Raw genomic sequence first — 24,923 nt, forward strand, 5'->3', positions numbered from 1 at the left:
GTGTGTGTGTGTGTGTGTGTGTGTGTGTGTGTGTGTGTGTGTGTGTGGTTAGAGGTCAGAGACTGTTCAGAAAGGCCTACTGAGAGTCAGTTTCTTGTATCTGTGTCGCATGTGTTTCACCACTATCCCCGCCTCTTTAGGAGACCAGCGGCAGGTCCTGAGTCCAGTAACTCTCATGGGAGAAGTGAACAACAACACAGGATATGACAGATTATTTCGCTAAATTCTTGACCCACTTTTTTAACAAGCCACATAACTTCTGAATATTTTGACAATAATATGGCATTTCTCACTTTGTGTGAGACCTTTCTCTGTCTATGCAAATATAACCCAATCTGCTTTCACTCGTCCACACAATGGTCACAACAGTTCCAAACTGTCATTATGTAAAAGTGTCCCGCGGGCACTACAAGGACACTTTAAGAACACTGAGGTTGATTGCTTCATAAATTAACTTCACATAAATTGAGTCGAACGTCTAATCCAAATGTTCCCACCCTGCTGAGTTGAATTTTCCCGAAGGGATCTGTAATCTCAGTTTTTCCAGCAGGCGCCCTGTGAGCTCGTAATGAGAGCTCAACAGGCTGCACCTGCAGTGGTCGCGTGGCGATTACAGCTGGTCGAGCATAAATTACTGGGGCTTAAACTGAGAGGATATTTGAAGAATTCCCTTATTGGAAACTGCATTACAGGGTAAAAAAAGAAGCTTAAAGAACCATTCTGTGAGGTTATCACATGTGTTCATGGCAAAAGATATCATCCCAGACTTCACAATGGAGCTCGGGATGCATGCCGGTCTTATTCGGATCTACCCAGTTAAAATGATATAATGTATATAGTATATAATAATTGAATTGATTGGCCCCATCCAGTTATTTGGGTCAGTATTGGCCCGGTATCAGTATCAGTATTGAAACATAACTCCTGTTTCCTATGATCCATAGGGCTGCATGAGACCCTGGCCTTGCTCACCTCTCAGCTCCATCCTGACGCCAACCACAAAGAGGACCTGGTCTTCCTCAAAGATGTCTTCAGTGAGAAAAGCCTCGGTTACCTCATGAAGGTACAGCAGAAATGTCTCAGTAGAAGGAACTTCAAACCATGTTTGACTCAGGGATGTCTCGTCGCATTAAAAACCGACTTCTTTGTTTTCTTTGTGTGCGTTTGTGCATATCTGTATGTCTATTCATGTGCTGTACGTCCCAGATCCATGACAAACTGAAGCAATATGAGAAACGCAGCCCGACTCCAGTTCTACACAGCGCCACCTGTCTGGCAGAGGATGTAGGTGCAATCTTTCCTCAGCGTTTCTAAGCCAAACTAAACCTGAATATTGGAATTAAATGCCAAGTATAAGTAAACAGTTATTGTCATTTTCTAAAGTAAATGTAATTCATGAGGAGATTTTATTATTTCGAGCAGTGATTTTCTGATTAAAATCGTCAGCTGGCAGAGGAGCTTCAGAGCGGGCCGCTGGAGAACGATGAGAGAGAACTGCTTCTCCTTCTGAGCACTCCCCACTTCAAGGTACACACTCACACATGCACACACACTTTGTGTCTTTCCTCACACTTACACTAACTAACAAATGCTCCACAGTGTTTCTCTGATCTGTCTAATGTTTCTCTGTGCTTTCACCCTGAGCTGCTCTGATTTTCCTCTAAATTGATCATCTGTTACATACCAGCAGCATCGGAGCTGTCTGCACCCCGAGACACAGACAAGAAATCCTAATTACTCTCATCAAGTGATTATGTTCAATCTATTGGCTTTCTGGAGAGTGGGGAGAAATGACGGTTGTGGAAAAGGAACGCACATTTGCAAAAGAAGCTAGTGGAGGACATGTTTGTGATCCTTTTTCTTAGTTAACGTCCTGCCTGACTTTCTTTATATTGTCATTCAGGCCCTTAAATCCATCTGTGCATTTGTGGATGCGTGTCGTTTCGTACAGGCGATGCTGTTGGCCCACGACACAGTTGCCCAAAAGAACTTTGACCCGGTGCTGCCGCCGCTGCCGGAGGATCTGGACGACGACCTGGAGGAAGAGTCGGTCAAGATCGTCCGCCTGGTGAAGAACAAAGAGCCGCTGGTGAGAGCCGCCTCACACCTCAGGACATGACTTAATAAAGAGCTCTTCCTTCCCTCAACAGCTAATATTCTTGTGCCCTCAAGTGTTTTTTTTTTTTTTTAACTTTGAGGCTTTAGAGAGCCCCAGGGTGTGAAGGTGGGTCTCTGTGTGATGCAGAGCTAAAGAACAAAGCAGGGAGGGGTTCTTTATGATGTCAAAATCTCCAGTCTCAAATTGGTTTGGCATTTGCTATAACAGGTTATTGATCTTTCCAGCAAAGCCACCAACCTGCACATGAGGAGCATCTTTTACCCGTCTGACAGAGGGTTGTATCAGCTTCAGTGAACTGAAGATGAGATACCATACGTGCTGGAAATCAGATTCATTGTGCCTTTTTCCCACCAGGGAGCGACCATCCGGAGAGACGAGGTGACAGGAGCTGTAATCGTGGCCAGAATCATGAGGGGAGGGGCGGCTGACCGCAGTGGTGAGACAAACAGCGGTCGGACAACATGCATCACAATGCAAATGTCTGTCGCGTTGTTTTATTTTCTCTGAACAAACAAAACTTCCTATCCAACAAGACTTCCTTATCTCTACTGAAACGCTGACAGAGAAGTGAGATTATGTCGTGTAACCCCATGCACTGTCAACAGAGATCAAATCCTTGAGATTACTTCCACAAGATTGCATGTTTTGAGATTACAAACAAGGGTTGCTCATGGCTGTTGCCATGGAGATGTTTTCACCTTAATGGCAATGAAAAATTGTTTGTTTCTTGTTCATATCGGAGTCTTAAAAACTACTACTGGGATTGTCTTATAGGCTTTTTTTTTTTTTCAGTAGACTTGTTTTGTGTGTTCCAGGCCTGGTGCATGTCGGGGATGAGCTTCGAGAGGTCAATGGAAACCTGATAACCCACAAAAGGCCGGATGAAATTAGTCAGATTCTGGTAAAGGAAAAAAAAAGCTTTACTAGTTCAGATACTGTATGATGATTCACTGATACATGATGCTGCTGCTCTGGTGTGTTTGATCAGTCCCAGTCACAAGGCTCCATCACCCTGAAAATCATTCCAGCTGTGGAAGAAGAAGAAGACAAAGTGACAGAAAGCAGGGTGAGGACTCTTCAACCTCAATAAATAAACAACCAGTTTGATTTAGAAAGACTCAACAACCGGGTACTCCTTCACCAACAAACTGGGGAAAGTGTGTATTTAATTGATGGCTTGATGATTTTATAATTTTTCAAATGAAAACTAGACACATAAATGGTGTCAAGTTTTTTTTATTGTCACATTTGTCAAATCAAACAAAAAACAAAGACCCCCTGACGAGCTCAGCTGTTTTCCTCTATTCCCTCTTCTGGCATCAGCTTTATATTTAACGGACAGATATGAAAGTGATATTTATCTTCTCATCTAACTCACAAAAAGAACACAAATATGAGCATATGTCCCGAGATATCAAACTTGCTAACAGAATATTCCTGCTCCTAAAAGGTCTACCTTCGGGCTTTGTTCAACTACACGCCCTATGAGGACAAAGCCACGCCGTGCCAAGAGGCGGGACTTCCATTTAAGAGGGGGGACATCCTTCAGGTCGTCAGCCAGGAGGACGCCACCTGGTGGCAGGCCAAGAGGATTGGTGACTGTAACCTGCGTGCTGCCCTCATCCCCTCTACACAGTTCCAGGAGAGGTAGTGAGCATCGACTCTGCTAACAAATATATACAGTTTAGAGCCACTGTGTGCTGGATTTGAAAACAAGGTTGCCTTTTTTCGGATCAAAAGTAAATCTTTCCCTCTATTTATTTTCCCCAGGCGTCTGCGATACAGGATGAAAATGGGTTCTTTTCCTGCCCCTATGTCCTCCAAAGCTCCCACATGTAAGCCTAATTCGCTTTTGCAGAAATTGTCACCCATAAGCTACATTGTAAATATAAATGAAGAAGCTTAGATCTATGGACACAGATTGTATTGAGGGTCAATTCTAATCTAGCCTGGGAGCTGATGAAATGGAGATGATGAATAGAGAACAGGGGTTCTGAGGTTAATCTTTATATTAAATAAATGCTATCTTTTGTTTTATTTCCTAATCATTTTAAAAGTAAAATGAAATGGCGTGGTTTGAAAAGCAATGTTAAGTAATTTCTTTGTTGTCTGTACTCTATCTGCATAAAAGCTGAACTCCCTACCTCTCACTGAGCTTAGAAATAACAATGTTTAATTGTAATAGTGTGTTGTAAAGGTGTTGCTCTGTTTGAACATGGTCGGGAGAAGTACATAAGGAATAGTAGATAAGTGGGTGAAGGATTTTTATATCTAGATACTGTTTAGATATGACATTTGCAAGACAAAGAAAAAGTACTTTAAGATTACAGTGTATACTAGGAGCAGAGCAGTGGTAATATCATAGTATAGTTAGTTATTCTGTTTGTAAATAGTGATGCTTTGTGTTATTCCTTGCATTGCTAACCTCAGATGATCGTGCTGACAGAGGTAAGTGGACAAACATTCACGTTAGAAAAAAAACGCCCAACCTTACGTTGACCACATGTTATTATGGTCAGAACCCCACCTTAAGGTATGCTGCACTTTTCCCTCCACAATTTACCCTTTTTTACCTTTTATAGTTGCCTTCATACATGTAGTTACTGCACTTAAACCTGCTGTGTTCTGACGTTAAAGTAACATCAACCTCTCCTCCCTCTTACCTCTTCTCCTCCTGCATGCCATCCTGCAGAAGACTGTGACAGTGAGGGTGCTCTGAATGGAAAGGACATAGGTGAGGAGGCACGATTAATGGATACTGTACGATGTCTTGTTTTAGTTTAGGGTGATAATCTGGCCAAGTATTTGTAACGGGTGCGCTTGATTGCTTCTCACGGATTGGTTGAGTAGACCGGCTGCCGCTCCAATCAGGCTCCTTCAGAAGCCAACCAGGAAGTGAGATGGGCATCTGGGAACCAATCTCACTCCGGGAATCACCCATCCTACTTGGCATAGATCAAAAACACACCAAAGAGCTTACTGGCATGCTATACTATGACATTTTAATGTCATTTTTATGATGAAAAATGACATACAAAATATGGTTCAATATATCACAACAAAATGTAATTAAAGTCATGGTATGGCACGCTATAAAAAGTCATTTAAAAATGAATTTTATAGTAAGCCATACAAATATTGATGCACAATTATGTGACCACTGTAGAGGTTAAAAACAGCTGGACTTCTGCTTTCACAGTCAGTTTTTTTTGTATTCCTTAACATGTCAGGATTGATAGTGGGAGTGTTTGTACCTTCTTGTCCTTGCTTACGAAGCTCATCACTTTGTGCAGACATTTTATTCTGGCGGGCTTCTTGTGCAGTACGCTACAGCCACAGAGCTTCTCAGTGTCTTTGTGGCACCTTGTTTATCTCACTGTGCTTCACAAATGGCCTCTCCTCACACTCCATGCTAAAGGTGTTCTGTTTGTGTTTGGTGAAGAGGTAGACGCAGCACACATGCCTTCCGAGCTTCTATTCTGTTGGTGAGATTTAATCTGGTTGAATAAATGGTCTAATATGAGCTGTAGTTTCTCCCAAGAGTATGGCAGCGCCTGCCTTCTGTGGCCATGCTCGCTCATGGGAGTATTACTCAGGTACTCTTACGGATTTCTCATGGTGTCTGTGTTGTGTGATGTATGGCACAAGATTTGCATTTTAATCAGTGAGAAATACTGAATTGAAATCGATGACATTTTCAGTTTGAAGTCTTGACGTTAAATGACTAGTTTAAGAAACAGCAAAGTGTGATTGGCAATACACTTTGAAGGACTTTGAGTATATGGATCTCTGTCCATTCTACATTTGTATTTTCATCTCTTTGACCACAGCTAGTCTGCGCAGAAATTTCCGCCTCAGGAAAGATCGCCACAATTCACCAGGAGAAGCTCAAACTCCAGAGGCCAATCACACAGAGTTCCGCATTTATGAAGAAGTAACACAATATCTGCCCTGCCCTGGTGAAAGGCCCCGTCTTATAGTACTGATAGGTAAGTTCTGCCACGTGTTCCTCAGCACGTGATTATATTGTATTACTGTCTGTTCAGCTATTTATTCTGTTATTGTGGATCCCAGGTTCCCTGGGAGCTCGGATCACTGAGGTCAAACAGAAGGTGATTGCTGAAAATCCTCAACGTTATGGTTTGGCTGTGCCTCGTAAGTCTCTTTGCCTTTAATAGTTCCTTGGTTAAGATGCTGTGTTGTACCTGTAATATAGGATTTAAATATTGAATCCACTCTTTCAGACATTGTCATCCCTCGATGTCTTAATCCAAAATGAATTAGCTACAGTGAGAGCGGGATCGGATATTTTGTTTATCACTACTGCAAACAGCTCATGAGTAAAAATGTAATACTTGTGATAAATGTTCTGTATTGGAGTTGACAATATTCACATTCATTTTGCAAAGCACTTGGCTGGTTAGACATGGGTATGATGTCATCATGACTCACTTTACTTTAGCGTGTTCCCTTATTATGAAGTGTCTACCCCCCTCCCCCCAAAACATACAAAGGTCCAGTTATGATCTTTTATTTACGCTCGTCTTGCTGCTGTCTGTTTAAACATGTGCCCTGAAGATACTACTCGAACCAGGAAGTGTTATGAGAGAGAAGGAGTGGAGTACCACTTCATCACCAAAGCAGCTTTCGATGCCGACATACAGAGTGGCAAGTGAGTATTGGATGCTGGGTACTTAATCGAGTAAACCAATTGATTGCAACAAATCGTTTGTATAATTAAGTCTTGATCGTCTTGTATTTTTGCAGATTTATTGAATATGGGGAGTATAAAGATAATCTGTACGGTACCAGTTTGGATTCCATTCACAGGATTTTGGATCAAAACAAGGTCTGCCTTGTGGATGTGCAACCAGAGGTTAGTGTCTAAGCTGACCTGCAGTACTGTCAACCAAATACATTTCAAATTACAATTGCGTCACCTGGCATGTACCTGTACTTTTAATTCAATAAATATGCACGGACCTGTGCAGACAGTCGGATGACGAGGATTTAAAACCAGTGACACAAATGGAATATTTCTTATCTATCTAGAGTCCCCTACACTATTTTATCTACATATGCCTACAATAAAGTCCCTCGTGTTCATGCAGAATAGAACATCTATTCCAAGTTTTAGCATCGCTAATCAGACAGTTAAGAGTTCTACTTTATACATTTGAAGAATAACCAAGTCTGGATTCAGAACATTGAATTCAGTGAGCTGAAGGGTGCTTTCAGACTCGACGCTCTTATGTCCACTGATTTATCTTCCCCACTTCTGTTAAATTGTGCTTTCACAAGGAATGGAAGGTGTTAACTTAGTTCTACATTACATGTTGGAATAGGATGCCATATATACAGTGCAAACAGAAGACATAATTTAACATCTACTGCAGTGTTACCATGCTGTTTTTTACCTCCACATTCAGGCACTGAAGACTCTACGTACTCCTGAGTTCAAACCATATGTAATCTTTGTAAGGCCTCGCATCGATGACAGTCAAAGGAAATCAGTTGGCTCCTCTTCCTCGCTCAGCTCAGTCCTCACGGTGAGTTGCTTTAAACTTGAATACTTGACTAATGGGACTACTTTATAATTATATTCCTACTGCAGGCTTTGCACACTAAATGTGTACCCGTGTTCTCCTTCCTTGTGATGACTAGGACGACGACCTGCAGGAAATGAAACAGTCGGCTGAGAGGATGGACGAGTGCTACAGCTCCTGGGTGGACTACGTCTTGGTGAAGGAGGACCCGGCCAGTGCCTTAGCTGAGCTCCAGGTCGTACTGGAGCGGGTGCAGACGGAGCGCCAGTGGGTGCCTGTGTCCTGGGTGAGGAGCTAGACTGGTTCAAGTTGGATCCGTGGACCCCATAGCATGTGGAGGACAGATTAGACTGAGTGTTGGAGTCGTCAAGTGTTTACTGCTATACTCGCATACAGGTTTGTGATAGTTGGCTGAGTCAGTAGCTACAATTTCATCAATCTGAACATCCAGCAAGCCATCGCCAGAGATATGCACTCAGTACGATCAATTATGTAAGAACTCTACCGTGAGAGCAGCTATAATGTGAAGTGCCATATCAAGCTTTTACAAAAGATTATTGTACAGCGGAATAATAAACCTGCAGACCATCTTCTTCTTACAGAGACTGTACTTCTGTTTCCTAACTTTTGGCAAAAGTCTGTATTAAAAAAGACAAATGTGTTGAATCCATCTGTTGGCACTGCTGTTTGAAGATAATGAATTCCTGAGAAATAACACTCATGCACCATCCAGTATTTGGGGAAACCATTTACTCTAGAATGACAATTATAAACCATACCATAAACAAAAGAAGGAAAATATACATGTGTTCGCATTGTGATCAGACTACACAAGGCCTTCTACTTCCACAGCTTCTTGATCGACATGTTCTTCTCACTGTCTTTCTGCATCACCTGGTGAAGAGGACACAGAACAGTATTTAATAGGCAGGTAGAAACAGTCATACAAGTATGCACATTAAAAATAAAAGGGTGAGATTAGCTTTGAGCTAAGATACTCTGTACAAGAGAATGTTACACAAACCTTTGCCACGGCCATCTCAAAGTCCTCCTGGGTGACATGAACTCTCCTTTCTCTCAGGGCGTACATCCCTGCCTCTGTGCAAACACCCTAAAAACATACACAAGAAAATTAAGTCAAAGGCCTTTATTTACCACCCTACTGCTACCATTTAGTGGGCATATTCTCACCTTAACCTCAGCACCAGAGGCTCCAGGCATCAGCTCTGCAATCTTCCTCAGATGAATGCCTCGTGTCAGGTTCATCTTCCTGGAATGGATCTTCAAGATGTCCAGACGGGCCTAATAGTGCAGAATTAAGATATGCTCAAAACAAAACCGCCCACAGCATTTATGAGTTTGTGTATAAATACTGTGCAAGTGAGTACCTCTTCATTTGGAGGAGGGAACTCGATCTTCCTGTCGATCCTGCCTGGCCTGAGCAGAGCTGAGTCCAATATGTCAATACGGTTGGTGGCCATAATGACCTGAGAGAAAGAAATACAAAACAAATTGATGCATATTCATATTTTTTTCCTGTCTTGGCCCATCCATCATGGGCTTACACAACACCACTGTTTTGCATATACAGAGCTTGTGAAAAAAATCAGTATCCCAAATATGCTAGTCCCATAAAAAAAACAAGTTATTGCAATTGGATAATGAAGGTGTATAAATTAATGCTTTTATACTATGCGTTGAAAGCGTTTACAAATCAGTATATAAACATTTATAACACTAATGAAGTTGTAAAACCATAGCTGGATGCTAGTATATAAACAGATGAAGACGTGTCTTCCAATGTTATGTTTTTGAAAATGCTAACTGATAAACACTTAAATATGTCCTTTTATACACTGCGGAGGGTGTGCGCTACCTTGATGTTCTTGGTGGCCTCGAAACCGTCCAGCTGATTGAGCAGCTCCAGCATTGTCCTCTGCACCTCACTGTCGCCGCCTGAGCCGCCCTCGAGGCGAGACGACCCGATGGAGTCGATCTCGTCCATGAAGATGATGGAAGGAGCATGTTCTCTGGCCATGACGAACAGCTCACGCACCATACGGGCACCTGCCGCAAGACAAGGAGGACCCCCGGTTATAAATTCAGATAATTTAAAAAAAAATTAACCAAGAATGGAAAAGAATTTGATAAAAGTGTTGAGAAGAGACAGTCTCACCCTCTCCAATGAACTTCTGGACCAGCTCAGAGCCAGACACTCTGATGAAGGTACAGTCAGTGTGGTGGGCCACAGCTCTGGCCAGCAGGGTCTTCCCTGTACCCGGGGGGCCGTACAGCAGCACGCCCTGCACACATTCAAAACAGACATCAGAACCAACTGCACACTGACACATGGATACAACGTGACCAGAGTTGTTGTGTGGTCAAAACAAGACATCTGAAAACATCACCTCAGGCTTTAAGATGGTGTGATGAGCAGTTTCAGTTTTTGTGTCCAATAGAGGGAATTATAATTTGTTGCAGCCCTACATGTCACCATTCTCACGTAAGATCTTTGCATCTCCAAGTAAACGAAATACTTTTTTTAGGTGGTTGACAATGTAGTTTTGACATTCTCCAAAAGATTTTGCTGGGATATATTCTCAACCCTTAGTTACCTTCCGTCTCTAACCTAATCTCAAAATGTGAGTTTAAACAACACACAGAGTGGCTGTAGACACTTGCTTATCTAAAAGGCTGTGGTTTGTGCTCTTGAGCACTATTAGCGCTCTCCTCAATCACTCACCTTAGGCTGTGCAATGCCTAAAGCCTCAAACAGCTCTGGGTGCTTGACGGGCAGCTCAATCACTTCTTTGATCTCCTTGATCTGCTTATCCAGGCCACCAATCATTTCATAGGTAGAGTCTGGCACCTTCTCCACCATCATAAGGGACACCAGAGGGTCCACCTTGTTGGGCAGGATCTTGTGCAGGGTGTAGCTGTCATTTCGCAGAGCTACGCGGCAATTGGGAGTCACCTGATGCAGAAATGACAAAAGGGATGAGATAATAGGAAAGCACACTTCTAGCCTAAGGTTTCCTGACATGAAATACTCCTTTATCATCAATGACTGAATGTACAGGGTGGCAAATATGGCTCGTTTGATGTGCTATGGTGGTTACAAATGAAAGGCATAGTGTGTTTTAGCTGTTCTCTTTTGTTATGGTTAAGCGAACAGTGGGAAAACTATCCAAGGACTATTAACCATTATTGGGTAAACAACAACTATAATACTTACATCATTGATGTCAATGTTCTTGTCCACATCCACGACAAATTTCCCTTCTGGATGAACCTAAAAAATGATGAGGAGACATGTTGATTTAAACTGTCAGCTAGTACTCAAGATAGTGTGGTACAAAGTACAAGTACACAGCATACCTTAACCAGCACTTTCTTCTTGTCCATGACCCTCACCACTTCCCCTACATAGGACCCCTGCTCTTGTAGTAACTGCAGCTCCTCACGAAGGAGACGCACTGAGAGACAAAGAGTAAAAATGTTATATTTTCACCCATGGGGAAATATTATGTCCAGCTTTATGTGATAGACTGAAATAATATTACAAAATATATGGAAATATTCGTGTGATAACAAACAGCGTACCTTTGGCGTTGAGCTCATTTCTCTGTGCCTGCAGACGTCTGAGATTCTGGCTCTTGTCATTTACTGTCAACTGTTGAGAAAACATTGGTTCAGGATTGACAGGCAAGCAGAAATTGTGCAATACAGTCAAAATAACAGCAGAGTTTGCAGATATAATATTTTCTTACCTGCAAGTCTTCTATCTTGGACAAGTAGTACTGCCGGAGACCCGAGCCACCTTTAATATCGCCCATCTCCATCTGTCAATGAAAATAATCCAACTTTATTTAACTCGTTTTTAGTTAACAGTTTGGTCTGTAAAATGTTAACAAAAAAAAAAAAAAAAAAAAGAGAGAAAATGGTTTATCATAAGTTTTCAGAGTCCCAGTATTGACCAACAGTAGAAAACCTAAAGATATCCAATTCATATTACAAAAATAATCACATTTAAGAAGCTAGAGTTTTTGATGGATAAATGACAATTTTGTAAAAAATAATGCCAAATTTACGTTTAATTATCTACGCAAATGTTTTGCGAATCTGTGAACAGCAACTCATGAAGCGGGGTTAGTGCTAAAATGTTCACTCGGTTAAGGTAACGCTACTTGACAGCGAGATATAGAAGCTAGAGATAGATAAGTGCAACAATACAATGATAAAATGGGCTAAAAGTTAGCGTTACCCAGGACTCCATAAATAACTACTTGGGTAGTTTAAATCTGCTGACTAACATTAGGCTTGCTAACGTTAGTGTTAGCCAACTAGCTTAACGAACGCTTGGTGGTCCTAAAACTACTAACGTTTGTTATTTATGTTACGTATTTAACATACGTTGTACTCTTAACTTAATTACAGAGAACACGGATGCTGACAATCATTCAGAGTAGCTAGCTCAAGCTAGCTGTACGTTCAGTTGACAGTAAGCCTTGGCTAGCCAGTTAATGTTAGCTAGGTTAGCTACAATGAGACAGCAAACCGGCAGAATTCCAACGTACACATTTATAGTTTCGAATGAAGTAACATTTCACTATTTACAGCAGACTCGCACAGCCATTCCTCCTCACAGCCACTTTAAAAATACCATTCGACTTAAAACATAATAGCTACATCTCTTTGATAATATATTAACAATAAATCCGAGAAAACGGCAGAAAAAAAAAAATACACCTACATGATCGGCTCCGTATACCTCCATCTTGGATTTTTCTGCATCCGCTCGAGGAGAGGCATATTTCCGGAAGACTTCTTCTTCGGTGATTGTTTTTCACTGCACACACTGCCCTCTACAGGCCTTTTTCAAAAACTACATATTCTTTTTCAGCCCCAACCGCTTTGCCTTTTGCTGTTAAGTTGCCGTTTTCATGACCTTATAACACGTTTTAACTAACTTAACGTTAAATAATTGAGTTTCAAGGCTTACTTTACTCTTAAAAACACATGTAGCATTTAACAACAAGTTTAATTCAGTGTAAACCTTTGGGCACATCTTTGTTTAGTACCATTTTCACCAAAGCTGAAACACAGATCTGTGAAGGGTGTAGGATGTATTTTGGTTGGCCGTTATTTGAGGAGTGGTATACCTGTCTAGGCAGTTAAAGACAGGTAAGGTGAGCCCTACCTGAAAATATGAAAACCACATGAAACCGCTGCTCTGAGGAACCTGAGCTCTAGACCTGCCCTAACATGCACACTGCTACGGTTGCACAGTAAAGGATATGAATATAAGTCTACGCCATTATTTTTAATAATAATACCATTGGCAACCTTGTAATATGCTCTATATCATGAAATAAGAAATAATTGCAAGTATATTTATTGTAAAAAAAAAAATGTATAAACGATAAAGGCCTTTGATTGATACACAGCATGCAAACATTTTACAGAGTTGTTGTGTACAAAAAATATTTGTACACAACATTTCTCAAATGCCTCAATTCTCAAGTGCCTTCTCCACAAAACAAATTTTGGCACAGCGATACCTCTTAATATAGAATGTTTAAAGACATTTAGGAAACCCCCTCATACAAAACCATAACAAAATAGCATTTCAATGAAAAGTCAACCCATGAAACTATAAACTGTTCACAACAATTTGGTGCATTGTTTAGTTGACACTCTACAACTGCATTCCTATTTTGTTAAGATCAGTTAAACTTCTTGGAAGATATTAAACTCCCAGGAAGAACCCTTTAATCTGAACAGCCTGCCACAGTTCATATTCCTGACATAACAATAACCCTACAACCCCAATAACAAACAAAAACAGCACGTAAACATCCAAGAAGTACAAAAAAAGAGCTGCTGACAAAGCAGACTCAAATAAAGAGCTCAATCGAGCTTTCTTAGTCAAGAAATGTTTCATTTCAAACTAATATATCCACCATGACAAAAAACAAACAGCACGTCAAATTATTGTTGGAATAAAAAGCTTCTTATTAATTCTCATCAGTCATGAGACATCTTAAGAATTCCTATGTTTTGTTTTTTTAAAGAATACATATTGTCTACATAGATTTTTGAAATTAAAATATATATTTTTCTGGTGTACGACGTTTTCAGTAAGGATATATTTTGCAGTTGCTCCTTTCTAAAGTTTATGGCTTTCAAATGCAAAGGTAAACAGACACCCTTTTCAAAATAGCACACAATGTGATGGCGAAAAGCACCTACACAGCACTGATGCTTACAAACATTCAAGCATATTGTACCGTGAACAAAACATATTGCAAAACAAGATTATTTGAATAGGCTAAAAGTGATAGGCAATGCAATGCAAACATATTATTAGGGACACGTTAATCACTTTGGTCCCAGAACTATTATCTTTTGTGTATCTCACTTAAACGCTGGTCTATCACACCATGTCACTGAGGATGGGTGTGTGAACATTTAGGCTGCAACATTAGCTTATTTCTTTCCCGGCAAATTCAAAATTCCAATTGAGTAAACATTAACATTTGATTAACCAAATTAAGCTGGCAGCGGAATATGTCTTTAGGTGAGTCGGATACCCAAAACCTGCTCCAACTCTTGTCTTCTCTGCTGCAACTGAAAAGGAAAAAGCGATAGCGTTAGTGCACATCAAAGCTAATCACAATATACACCTTACAATAAAACATCTATCAGACATGTACATCATTAAGAAGTGCATATTCGGCTATGTGATTCCTTACTCTGGAGTAAACGTATCTGCCCACTGCCTCTGGTACCCAGGGAGCCTGGTAGAACTCAGTTCTCCTCTCCTCCTCTGGGTTTCCTGCCACATCAGTCATCAACTGACGAAAAAAGGAAATGTATCTTTCAACACGAAGAACCCCAATTTCATGGATACAGAAAACTTTCATTCCCAAATGCCAAAATAATATTGTAAATGGTGAATTTACTTTGGCAGTCAAGGCACTGAAGTCTCTCCATTTAATTTGAGAAAACAATGCTGCAAAATACTGTTGTTTTCGCTTCCATTTGACTTTTGAACTCTGTTCTGGGTTAATTCATCCAGTTTGTGTCGGCACAGGAGCGTCATCGAGCAGGGAATTATAGGACTTGTCGGCTGTTAATTTGCCTCGGTGAACTGGCAATATAATGCCATCGCATACAAAATATGTATTTTAAATAGTATTTTAGAGCATATTCCCGTCTGCAAACATGCTCCAAAAATACTTTGAAATAAAACTGTTTAAAATTGGGAAAGAAAACCACTGACTGCACAAAATATATAAGCAAACACAAACATTGTTAGGGCTGTCATTAATACACTGACGATACAACAGTCATACAAGCTTAAAGAAGTGGAGGATACAGTGAGATACCAACAGAACAACCTTACTGAAATACCTCGACAAATATCTTCTTAAAAAACTACACAGCTAAAGATGTTGTAAGTAGACTTACAACATCAAAGAGACTCCTTTTGGGAAACATACAGCACATTAGTGATGGGAGCCAATGTTCACCTTCAGATCTCTGCTCTGAGACTTGAGCCAGTCCTGGATGAAGTCCTGAGGTTTATTGCTGAAGCTCAGCATAAAGTCTCTCTCGGTCTTCAGCTGGTTGATGTACTCAATCGTCTCGTGAATCTGCAGCGAAAACAACCAGTGTACTAAATGTAAAGACCTCATTTTGCTTTTATTACAATTCTCCTAAAAGCAAGTGTCTAGTGGCTGACTGGTAGGCCTTACCTTCATCTCCAGCGCAGCGATTTCCTGTTGGTTGGTTGTAGAGGACAGGAAACTGTTCATTTGGCCCTTCAGTGGGTCATCCACCTCCACATCGATGTCATAGCATGCTGTCTTCTTCTGATCTGTCGGGTCCACACTGCTCAGAGACGAAGAGACAGCAAAACCAAGTTGAAGTCAAGAATGCTGTTCAGGCAAACGTTTAAGAGCACGGTCCGAATTATGAAGCTCACAAAACAAAAATCAAGATAATAAATGAGATCTGGACAACACAAACACAGAAAGAGGGATAATGATCAACATTGCCCTACCTAATCATGTGATTGATAATGATGGGTTCAGGGTGCTGCAGAAGGCCGGCCAGTTTCATGGGTATCTCAGAGAACCTCATGCGAGGACAGCTGAAGATCTGAACAGATTTGGTAAAAAAAAACTGAGCAAAACTGGGAAGAAACCCTCAACATTTGCGAGGCTCTGCACATTTGACATAATTCATTACCAAATGATTTTGAATGCATTTTCAAATGTCAAAGCAACCGTGGGAATTGCCTAAGGTGGTCAGCTAGTGTCTCGCTGCCCCGCATAGCTTTAACACCGTTCCTTTACCTGTCTGAAATAGCGGTTGCAGTTGATGTACTCCTTCTCATGACAATCCTGCAGCTTGTTGTTCTTGATGTAGAGCCACAGGGCTTGCATGATGCTGGCTCGCGTCTGTGTGTGCACACCCAGCAGACGAGCCAACCGTGGGTCCAGTTTGTACTGAGGGGGCTGAAAAAAAAAAAAAAAAAAAAAAGGCATTGGAGCAAAGAAAGTGGTGGTTGAAAAACTGCAAGTAAGTCATCCCATCAAGGGAGACGACTATTAGCGAGAAGGTAACTGAGCAAAGGCACCTGGTGGTCGAGCATGAGCAGGAGGGTGCATTTAACGCTCACGTCGCCGGGCCTTTTGACTTGGAAACCATCCGTCTCCTGAGTAGTGGGCATTCTGTGCCACTGGAAGATAAAGTCAGAAGATTAGATTATCTGTATTAAGTCCAATGAGAGCTAAAACTAAATCTAAGCTGAAATAAATACAGAAAGTGGGACTCATACAAGCAAGCGCTCACAGACTGTAGTGGCACGGTGCCAGTATTTTTAAATGGTGCAATCGTTGGGTATCTATTATTATAGATATTACAATAGATTCAGATTCATTAAATAAATATGGTGGGATATCGTCAATATTCAAGAGCTCTTGGACTGACTCCAAAAGCTTTAAGGATTCCAGCTGAACTCCCCCTTTGTTGATCAGTGCAGTCTCAGAGCATTTTGGCCTAAAATGTTCTGAGACGGATGCATCACATGCCTTTAAAATGATGTCATACCTCTACTAAGTGGTTGTCAGGTCCATAGAGCTCCTTATCGAGCTCGATCACCAGGCTTTTGAAGAAAGATGAGAACTTCCTCTTCTGCTTGCCAGGCTAGGAAAAAAAAAGTGCAAAAGAGAGAGAGCCTGTTATCCATCTACGTCTCCTTATTGTGCTGTGTCAGTCTGTGCGGCCGCATTGTTTAGCTCTGACCACATTGGGAGGGGGGGGGGGCGAAGCACAAAACTGTAGACAACTAGAAAAAGCTGTTGCGCCCCCGCCTTCTCCAAAGCCCCATTAAAGTCTGTTTGCACAACATGACCCCTCTCACTCCATCCCTCACATCGCTTTTCTTTTTCTGTTACTCCATGCAAAACTCCTACGCATGCCTAAACCAAATGAGTGAAAAGAAAATCCTCCTTCATGTGGCCCCAGATGACACAATGAGTGGAGCTGGAATTGATGGAGGGAGGGGAGGCTTGTCAGATGGTATGTAACGGCCGGTGGTTTCAATTCCTTGTTTCAAAAGAGAACATGAGCTTGTGTGTGTGTGTGTGTGTGTGTGTGTGTGTGTGTGTGTGTGTGTGTGTGTGTGTGAGAGAGGAGTTGAGGGTTGGAGTGGGGAGAGCTGCAAACACACATCTGGTTGCATGGTCAGAGCCAAGGACACAGGCCAAACAGAGCTGAATGGCTGAAGTTTTTTCAGAAACTAAATAACACACACTGAAATACTTGGGAGTCAGATCATGCTGGGATAACGGAGAAACGGAGCAAGACGATTCAAATGAAGAAAGGGGTTCACGTACTTCCTCAAGAAGTTTTCCCTCCACTCTCAGTTCCCAGGAGGACACCTTCTCTGCCTCCTCGCCCTCGGGTTTGCTGGGGGTGTACGTGTTCGAAATGTAGATCCTGAGCTTACGTTTTTGCTGCGTCATAGAGATGAACAAGCACAGATATCAGGAACTCAAACAAAAATGAACCATGACAAGTTTGAATAAAGCTGCATTTGGAATTTAGACATTTTTTAAGCTGCATTTGGTGATCGGTGAAGAAGGACCTTCAAGAAAACATGGCAGTCAATGTATATACATTCTCTTCATGAAGCCTGAAAGTTATTTCAAATAATCCTTTTCAGTATTGTAAAATCTGACAATGCACTCTTAATTGTACCATAATGGGCTTCTTGATGGCCTCCTGAATCTCCATACGCTTTCGGGCGATGGTCTGATCCAGTTTCCTCTCAAACGCCAAGAGATCCATGTAGGCCTGGGACTCTGGGACCAGGTCTCGAATCTAAAGAGCCAACAGCAATGCATGAATATTAAGAGACAACAGCCAACTGTGAAGAAACTGAATCCATCTAAAGCATGATTGGGGGGTAAAAACGTTGTTACCCTCTGTGGGAGAACCTTGTCAGCCATCTTGCGTCTTTTTGCTCTAAAAATCCCAAAGAAAATATTATAAACAAGATGATTTCCAAAGCACTATATGTTCATTTAATTAAAAAAACACACATGAACTGACCACATGAACTATATGCTTTCTCTAACATATAATGTGTCATCATTTAGGATTTGCCTTTATGAAAGGATGACCTTCATTCACCAATAAACAAAGGAATGACACGTAAAATATTAACAGAAAGACCTAACTGACTTCATTTGATTATCAATTATCTTTGAAGACTTCACAGTGCAATAAGGAAACCTTGGCCAGTGCTCCCTCTTCGTTAACTTCCACCGAATGATCACCTTGGGCTCTGACCCATCATCATCGTCACTATTGACTTCATAGAAGTCGTTTTGTTTCTTTAATTAAATTACACAGTTCCCCCTCGTTAGGACTAAATTGAATTCCCAAGCTCATTATTAAGAATTTAGATCGCTGCTTCGGGCACTGCGGCACACCGGTCCTTCTGAGGATTTGTGTTATGAGATAGAGCTTTAAAGACAAGAGGTTCATTGTGGATGAACTATAAATGCAGCCTCACATCATGGATCGCCACATTTATGAGCGTGATATCACTGAGCCGTTTGAAGTCAAAAATATCCACTCGTGTCTCCCGCTTTGAAAGCAAAGACGAGTCATGAGATACTCCCATCCTCGTGTCTGTGTGATCTGCTTTTAACAGCTCAGAGACTTCACAAGCAGACTGCAGAGAGACAAACACATCCCGAATGAATGGTGGTGTTGTTGTATCGTTAATGAGCCATAACAGGCTAAATTAGCCACCGAATCGTTATGACTATATGACTTCTACGGTGTTATGTAGAGAAATGTATATTTACAATTCAATGAATTCGTTTTTACATGAACTATAATTTGCAAAACATTTCCCACTAGAGGTTGTGTTCATTCAGAATCTTTTAAGTACACAAACTGTACTGCTGTAGTAGTTGTCCTGGCTGAGGAACACATCACTAGAAAGGTCTTTAATCATGTTAGCTGTGAATGAGGAGGACAAACACCCGTTTTCATCACGAAACGTTCCTCTTTTAAAATTCATGATCCTCATGAACACTTTTCCGGTATCATTACATCATAAAAAAGCTACAAAATAACAAGAAGAAGAAGAAATCTAACTCTTTGACTTCGGCTTTACACCAATATTTTGTTTTAGTCAGGCAAAATTTGGAAAATTAGGTTTTGTATCTCTACGTTTTTAAAAGAAGAGTATATGTTTCAGGAAATATGATGTGCATGAAAGAGTAGGAGTGAAAGGAAATACTTAATTGTTGTTTTTTTACTGTTACTGTTGTTTAAAGAAAAAGTTGAATTAATTGGTAACAATCTTAATAACTGTAAATAAGCACCATTCCCTGATTTGGCCCTAGGTTGTGTTGATCAATTAACCTAGACATTATTCCGTTCCCGCTCTTCTTCTTCTCTCACAAAAACACTCTCACTTCTTCACAGTTTACCCTCGTCTCAGGCCTCCCAGTGCCTCTTGCTGCTGCTGTTGATGCAGATGAAGGAACCGTTTCCGCGAGGTGTCCATGCTTAGAGGCAGCATGCCTTGCCGCATGGGCATGTTCCCACCACCGTAAGAAGGACCGGGCAGCTGACCCCCCATTGACCCCATGGGGCCCCCCGCTCTGTTGGATGGCATCCCCGGGCGCTGAAGAAAAAAAAAGCTGAAGCTGATTTCACGTTCAAAATGTTCAATTACTGAAAAACAAGTTTCTTTCTCCAGACCTTTTCTCGTACTCACTACTCTCCTTTGGAAGAAAAGCGTGGTTATTAAAATAAGCTTGTATGTGAATGCTGTAGTTACATTTTGTCCCTGCAGAACTGGTTTACAAAAGATGGGTTTATGCTCCCAATGTGATGATTCTGCCATCAGATTTAAAGCTAATTGGGAAAGAAATGATTTCCTGTAGTACATTGTGTGTAGCACAACTACTAGCACTAGTCATAGTATAAAAACAAAAGTGAAAAGGAATATTTTGCATAAATGTACAGTACGTGCAGATTCAATAACCTAGAGAACAGCAATTTAAACAAGTTTTTTATTGCGATGTTTTTTGTGACGTGCATGTATGTATTTATATTTTTTTCTGTAATGACATCTGTTGTATGCATGTGTGTATAATGGCTAATTTCTTGATTTGCCAATCTTTATCTGGTCATATAACTCAGTAATAGTCTGACATAAACCACATTTAAGAGACTTATCACCAATGTAATGGTCTTAACAGTGCTGCTTCCTTTGTTTGGTCCCTCCTTTAACAAAACAGCACACATCTGAACCCATATGGCTCTAGCTAACAAACGCTAGACACCTGTAATAATGCATATTAACTAAAGACCACGTGGTGGTAACACTGGGATAATATATGCAGCCTTAGCTCTGACAGATGATAGTGATGATGAACTTACTTTTGTTTTCAAGCTAACTGACAGGAGGCTGAGGGCAGCCACGTGAGTTTCTCTTTCACGCGCGCACAAAACATTGATTTGTAATACTAATTATACATTAAACGTCCAAATACTTAAAGGTACACAATTATCAATCACTATAAACGCCATATATATATATAAAAGAAAAGTTGCACTTAATTCACTGGTGGCAGTAAGTACAGCACAAAGCATATTAAAATGCGGAAGTAGCGTCCACACCTTGATATTTAAAAACAAATTCTGAGCTTTTACTTTAATATGTCAAGCCAAAACTGCATATTCTTTTAATGTTTTCATCCAAATGTAGGACTGCATGTACTCTTAAAAGCAGCATAAAGTTGAGCCTCAGTAAAGCTAATTTAACAGACTCCCCCCGCCTTTATCTGAGCACATTCCCCTATTTAGTGAAGAGACATTGAGCAGAAAACCAACCTGGTACTGGGGCGCGTTGTTCATGCTCCTGGGGTATCCCGCCGGTGCCTGCTGCATGCCCGACATCCTCATACCCGCAGCATGCCCAACATTCATGGGGCTCACGTTCAGATTCATGTGAGTGAATCCTCTCGATGCCATCTTCTGGATCCACAAGTGGTTTGTAAAAGTGGCGGAAACTTCCGGCACCAAATTTCGGTCCACAAAGAAGTCAATGAAGCTACTTAACGAACGTACGCTGGTACAAATCTTAAAGTGCGCTACAGTTACTTTAAATGAGGTCGGGTTGTGGTTTGATAGCAAGCACACTATCAACAAAAAGCTAGCTAATGTTAGCTCGTTTCCTACCGTGTCAAGTTCCGGGTTTTGCTTCTGGCTACAACTGTTTGTTTTCTGGAGAGCAAAGTGGCGTCTGTTGTGTTTGTCACCTCCTCTCCTCGTTCCTAAGTCCTAACATCGCGCACTAGCAGCTATTTCAGCGAGGCCGATGTTAACGACTGACTTATGACAAACCGAGTGTCTATTTAGCAATACCGGGAAGTATTCTTGTTGTAACTGCCTACCTACACGCACCCACGCACACACACACGTACACAAACACACATGCACGCACGCACAGAATGCAAAATGCTGCCTTCGTGGATGTCGGAAATGTTTGCTTACTTCCCCTCGCCTACTCTAACATTTATCCTTCTTTTGTGTGAACACATTAAAATTATGTTTAGCCTAATTCATTAAAGCCTGTGTAGTCCTGAGGTGTAACATGCATGGACGGATGCACACTCATCCCCCTCATTTTGCCATTGTGTCACTTTGTCTCTACACCAAAACTACCAGCCCCGACATACTTTACTGTCAGATACCAGTATTTGTTAATAAAATACCACTTGAATGCATTAGAATAAATTGACTTCAGTGCCTGAAACAGACTATGTATGACAGCTACAGCACTTGCACAGAAACCAACCAGTATTCCTAATTTGGACCCTGTGGCTCTAGGATTTTTGTGGTAATTTGATTAAACACATTATTTAGGATTATGCACCATGTGAGCACAATGTAAGATGAAATACATATAACTAGAGGCCTCTCTCTATAAGACATGGCAACTAAATGAAAGGCAGAAACAGTATTAGCATCAAAATACATACTTAAAGTACCAAAAGGTAAAGTGCTCATTATAGAGGATGGCCTATTTCAGAATAACATACACCATATTACTAACTTTTGTATATAGGTTATTGACTACAATAATTTGCAAAGTAACTAAAGTAGCTGTCGTGAATGTAGTGGAGTAAAGACATCGTTATTTATCTCCGATATCTAGTGCAGTAGAAGAGTATCATAAAATAAAAATACTCAAGTAAATCACAAGTACCTCAAAACTATACTTAAGTACAGTAGTTCCTTACTTTTCATCACTGGTTTTAACTTTTGTATCTACAGTTTGGTAGCTGAATGGTCAGGTTGTGATATGATTAATAGTGTAAAATGTACAACTTTCCAATAAATAAACCCGCATTCATATTTTGGAGCATCTGTAATCTTTGCTTTTTGGTGATATATTGGGCAATTTTACTTCTTTAACCACTGGTTCAACACACACAGCTCTTGAAGGATGGGTTGCCAAATTTACAAAGACTCCTCAAATTCTTTATATAACACTGTCTACATCATATGATGCATCTGAGATACATTATTTTAGCCTGCGTTAACGACCACCAACACACAAATGAATAAGAGCTCAGATATCGGAGTTTAGGAGGAGCACATGAAGGCAGCATAAGTGGCAGTTTTCAGTTCAGAGAACTCGATGCGCAACACTTTCCTTTGATTAAAATCTCCAACTGTGAACTTTTTTTGTTTACCATGTCTTAGTTCCCTAAGAATAATATCTACAACAGCAAATCCCTGGGGGAAAAAAACATTCACAAAGCAACATGCAAGCCTCACAAGAGAGGTGTATTGAAATAATAAAAACTGAAGCATCTCTCGTCCTCTTCTTTTGATCAACAGCATCCCCTGTTGGCCATTTGGTCTTCAATCGTAAGTACCTGAGCAGAGTTATGATCAAACCCCCCATTCAGTCCAAAGTTACCACCAGACATAACGACAGGTAACAAATCATTTATTATGCTACACAGAAGAAACAAACTGAGCCATGATAGCAGCAATTCAACTATTGGAATATTTACACTATCACATCACACCAAAGATATATGTAACCCTTTACAATGTAAACACATGATACAAAGACATTTTTAAACGCTAGAAAACAAGCCGACAAATCCACCGAGAATGAAATGAAACGAAACAAACCTGCAGTCTGCAGAAAATACCTGTTTGTAGAATGAAGGGTTCATTTACTGAACTTCTTTTTTTTAAACAAGTTTTCACAGGTGAATGACAAACTGAGGGTTGCTTCTCTCTCAAACACTGTGCTGTGATTCAACTGGAGAACTATGAGCCTGCAGCGAATGCTAAAATAAAAGACAAACCATTAGTAATGATTGTCTTTGACAATATTTTTCAAAGAATGCAATTTTAAAAAGGTGAGGAAATAGAAGTACACCTAATGCCTAATCCTTTCTGTATTTGAAACAACATAGTGTATGTGCACACGTTCACTCTTCACACAGCTGCCGCTGCATGAATGACACCAGAAGCTACCTCTGTGCAGTGAAATCGTACATGGTGATATTCATTATTTTGGACTCCAGCAAAAAAAGATTAAAAAAAAAAAAAATCAGAGACAAAATTTACTACAACAAAAGAAAAAAAAAAAACGAGTGTTTGTTCGATGATTTTGTGGAAAAAAAAGAAAATCTGTCAAGTATACAGTGGGAGGTCTGGACTGCTTCTGCAGAGCAGCAAACGCCATGAATGTCACCTGTAACATGGACGTCCGTTGAGTCCCGTTGAGTGTTACTGTGTGCCCGTTTGTGTGTATGTGCACACACGATGGCAAGAGAATGTGTGTTTGTGGCCGAGTGCGTTATTGAGGGAAGGCCTCATCTTTCATCAGCATGCGCGGACTCTCCTGGTTGTCCATGCGACGTCTAGGACCCATCATGCCTGTGGGATGAAACAGCAGACTAGACGTCATTCATTCACTCATACCAGGTAATTACAGTGATTTAAATACATATTTACTTGATTTCATAATTTCTCTGATTAATGCAAGCCCTCATTTGGGAATTAATTTATTCGACACCAAGTGGGTTCACTTCGTTACTCTAAAATAACAATGTGACGAGTATTTGATGATGTTATAAGTACACAGAGTTTAAGGCTTCATTTCCACTTACTGCTCTTATGCTTGAATGACTTAGATCTTCTGGGTGAGTTTGGATTCTGAGGTGGAATAAGAAAAACATCGAGTTTGAGTTGACAAACTAGGAATGAGTAAATGTAATCCATGTGTTTGTATGAATTAATTAATGATGGGGATAATAAAACATGATTGTTATATTATTCGAGGAAATAAGAGTACCTTGTCAGATTTCCTTTTCTTGGCTGTAAAAGAAAGACATTACATTTTAGATTCAAAGAAACATTTGAGTAATTGTTTTTTAGTAATTATTATTATTGGCAATCGACATTCAGTATCACTAAAAAGAGGTCCAACATAGCACCAGTACATCACCTTTCTTCTCTGCCCCGTAAGACCAGTCATTATCATTGACGTCGTCATTATCCTCTTGGTCGCTCTCTGACTTGTTGTTGGTGTTGTTACCGGTGACTATTCTGTAGAAGAGGGACGAAGAAGAAGGCATGACACACACACACACACACACACACACACACACACACACACACACACA

The 24,923-nt window shown here is 40.7% G+C and overlaps 4 protein-coding genes across 8 annotated transcripts in view; 1 reads left to right on the forward strand and 3 right to left on the reverse strand.

The window, feature by feature from the left end:
- The window catches only part of LOC116381372 (MAGUK p55 subfamily member 3-like), a 14,947-nt gene extending 6,476 nt beyond the window's left edge, over positions 1 to 8,471 (forward strand). Inside the window, exons 3-19 of the mRNA XM_031843479.1 lie at positions 945 to 1,063; positions 1,207 to 1,284; positions 1,447 to 1,527; positions 1,952 to 2,089; positions 2,474 to 2,555; positions 2,935 to 3,020; positions 3,108 to 3,185; positions 3,570 to 3,766; positions 3,890 to 3,954; positions 4,550 to 4,567; positions 4,812 to 4,853; positions 5,950 to 6,108; positions 6,194 to 6,274; positions 6,698 to 6,791; positions 6,887 to 6,995; positions 7,549 to 7,668; positions 7,784 to 8,471. Of these exons, the coding sequence (XP_031699339.1) occupies positions 945 to 1,063; positions 1,207 to 1,284; positions 1,447 to 1,527; positions 1,952 to 2,089; positions 2,474 to 2,555; positions 2,935 to 3,020; positions 3,108 to 3,185; positions 3,570 to 3,766; positions 3,890 to 3,954; positions 4,550 to 4,567; positions 4,812 to 4,853; positions 5,950 to 6,108; positions 6,194 to 6,274; positions 6,698 to 6,791; positions 6,887 to 6,995; positions 7,549 to 7,668; positions 7,784 to 7,963 (1,727 nt within the window). The 3' untranslated portion in view covers positions 7,964 to 8,471. The remainder of the gene's footprint in view (positions 1 to 944; positions 1,064 to 1,206; positions 1,285 to 1,446; positions 1,528 to 1,951; positions 2,090 to 2,473; positions 2,556 to 2,934; positions 3,021 to 3,107; positions 3,186 to 3,569; positions 3,767 to 3,889; positions 3,955 to 4,549; positions 4,568 to 4,811; positions 4,854 to 5,949; positions 6,109 to 6,193; positions 6,275 to 6,697; positions 6,792 to 6,886; positions 6,996 to 7,548; positions 7,669 to 7,783) is intronic.
- On the reverse strand, positions 8,399 to 12,544 carry psmc5 (proteasome 26S subunit, ATPase 5). Of its 3 annotated transcripts, none has more exons than XM_031843482.1 (12): positions 12,419 to 12,544; positions 11,436 to 11,507; positions 11,269 to 11,338; positions 11,044 to 11,141; positions 10,901 to 10,957; positions 10,409 to 10,639; positions 9,842 to 9,968; positions 9,542 to 9,732; positions 9,054 to 9,152; positions 8,857 to 8,967; positions 8,690 to 8,776; positions 8,399 to 8,559 (listed from the first exon to the last, which is right to left on the reverse strand). In XM_031843482.1, the coding sequence occupies exons 1-12, from the start codon at positions 12,440 to 12,442 to the stop codon at positions 8,506 to 8,508; spliced, it is 1,221 nt and encodes a 406-aa protein (XP_031699342.1). In that variant the 5' UTR covers positions 12,443 to 12,544; the 3' UTR covers positions 8,399 to 8,505. The 3 variants fall into 3 exon arrangements, with proteins under 3 accessions (XP_031699342.1, XP_031699344.1, XP_031699343.1); XM_031843484.1 differs by having other exon boundaries at positions 12,415 to 12,437; XM_031843483.1 differs by lacking the exon at positions 12,419 to 12,544 and adding an exon at positions 12,243 to 12,383.
- A 184-nt stretch (positions 12,545 to 12,728) lies between these two features.
- On the reverse strand, positions 12,729 to 21,708 carry smarcd2 (SWI/SNF related BAF chromatin remodeling complex subunit D2). The gene is made up of 13 exons (XM_031843481.1): positions 21,100 to 21,708; positions 19,689 to 19,885; positions 18,162 to 18,204; positions 17,938 to 18,060; positions 17,574 to 17,693; positions 16,786 to 16,881; positions 16,313 to 16,414; positions 16,029 to 16,190; positions 15,734 to 15,831; positions 15,426 to 15,561; positions 15,201 to 15,323; positions 14,421 to 14,522; positions 12,729 to 14,295 (listed from the first exon to the last, which is right to left on the reverse strand). Exons 1-13 carry the CDS (start codon positions 21,238 to 21,240, stop codon positions 14,242 to 14,244), a joined length of 1,497 nt encoding a protein of 498 aa, XP_031699341.1. The 5' UTR covers positions 21,241 to 21,708; the 3' UTR covers positions 12,729 to 14,241.
- Positions 21,709 to 22,730: 1,022 nt separating this feature from the next.
- Positions 22,731 to 24,923, reverse strand: part of atxn7l3b (ataxin 7 like 3b) — a 5,275-nt gene continuing 3,082 nt past the window's right edge. For all 3 annotated transcript variants that reach the window (XM_031844194.1, XM_031844195.1, XM_031844196.1), the window contains exons 5-8: positions 24,746 to 24,846; positions 24,593 to 24,615; positions 24,408 to 24,453; positions 22,731 to 24,174 (exon numbers count right to left, since the gene is read on the reverse strand). In XM_031844194.1, coding sequence (XP_031700054.1) covers positions 24,095 to 24,174; positions 24,408 to 24,453; positions 24,593 to 24,615; positions 24,746 to 24,846 — 250 coding nt within the window. In that variant the 3' untranslated portion in view covers positions 22,731 to 24,094. The remainder of the gene's footprint in view (positions 24,175 to 24,407; positions 24,454 to 24,592; positions 24,616 to 24,745; positions 24,847 to 24,923) is intronic.

This window comes from Anarrhichthys ocellatus, unplaced genomic scaffold, assembly GCF_004355925.1.
Source record: "Anarrhichthys ocellatus isolate YVR2014 unplaced genomic scaffold, GSC_Weel_1.0 scaffold4, whole genome shotgun sequence".
Taxonomy (NCBI): Eukaryota; Metazoa; Chordata; class Actinopteri; order Perciformes; family Anarhichadidae; genus Anarrhichthys; species Anarrhichthys ocellatus.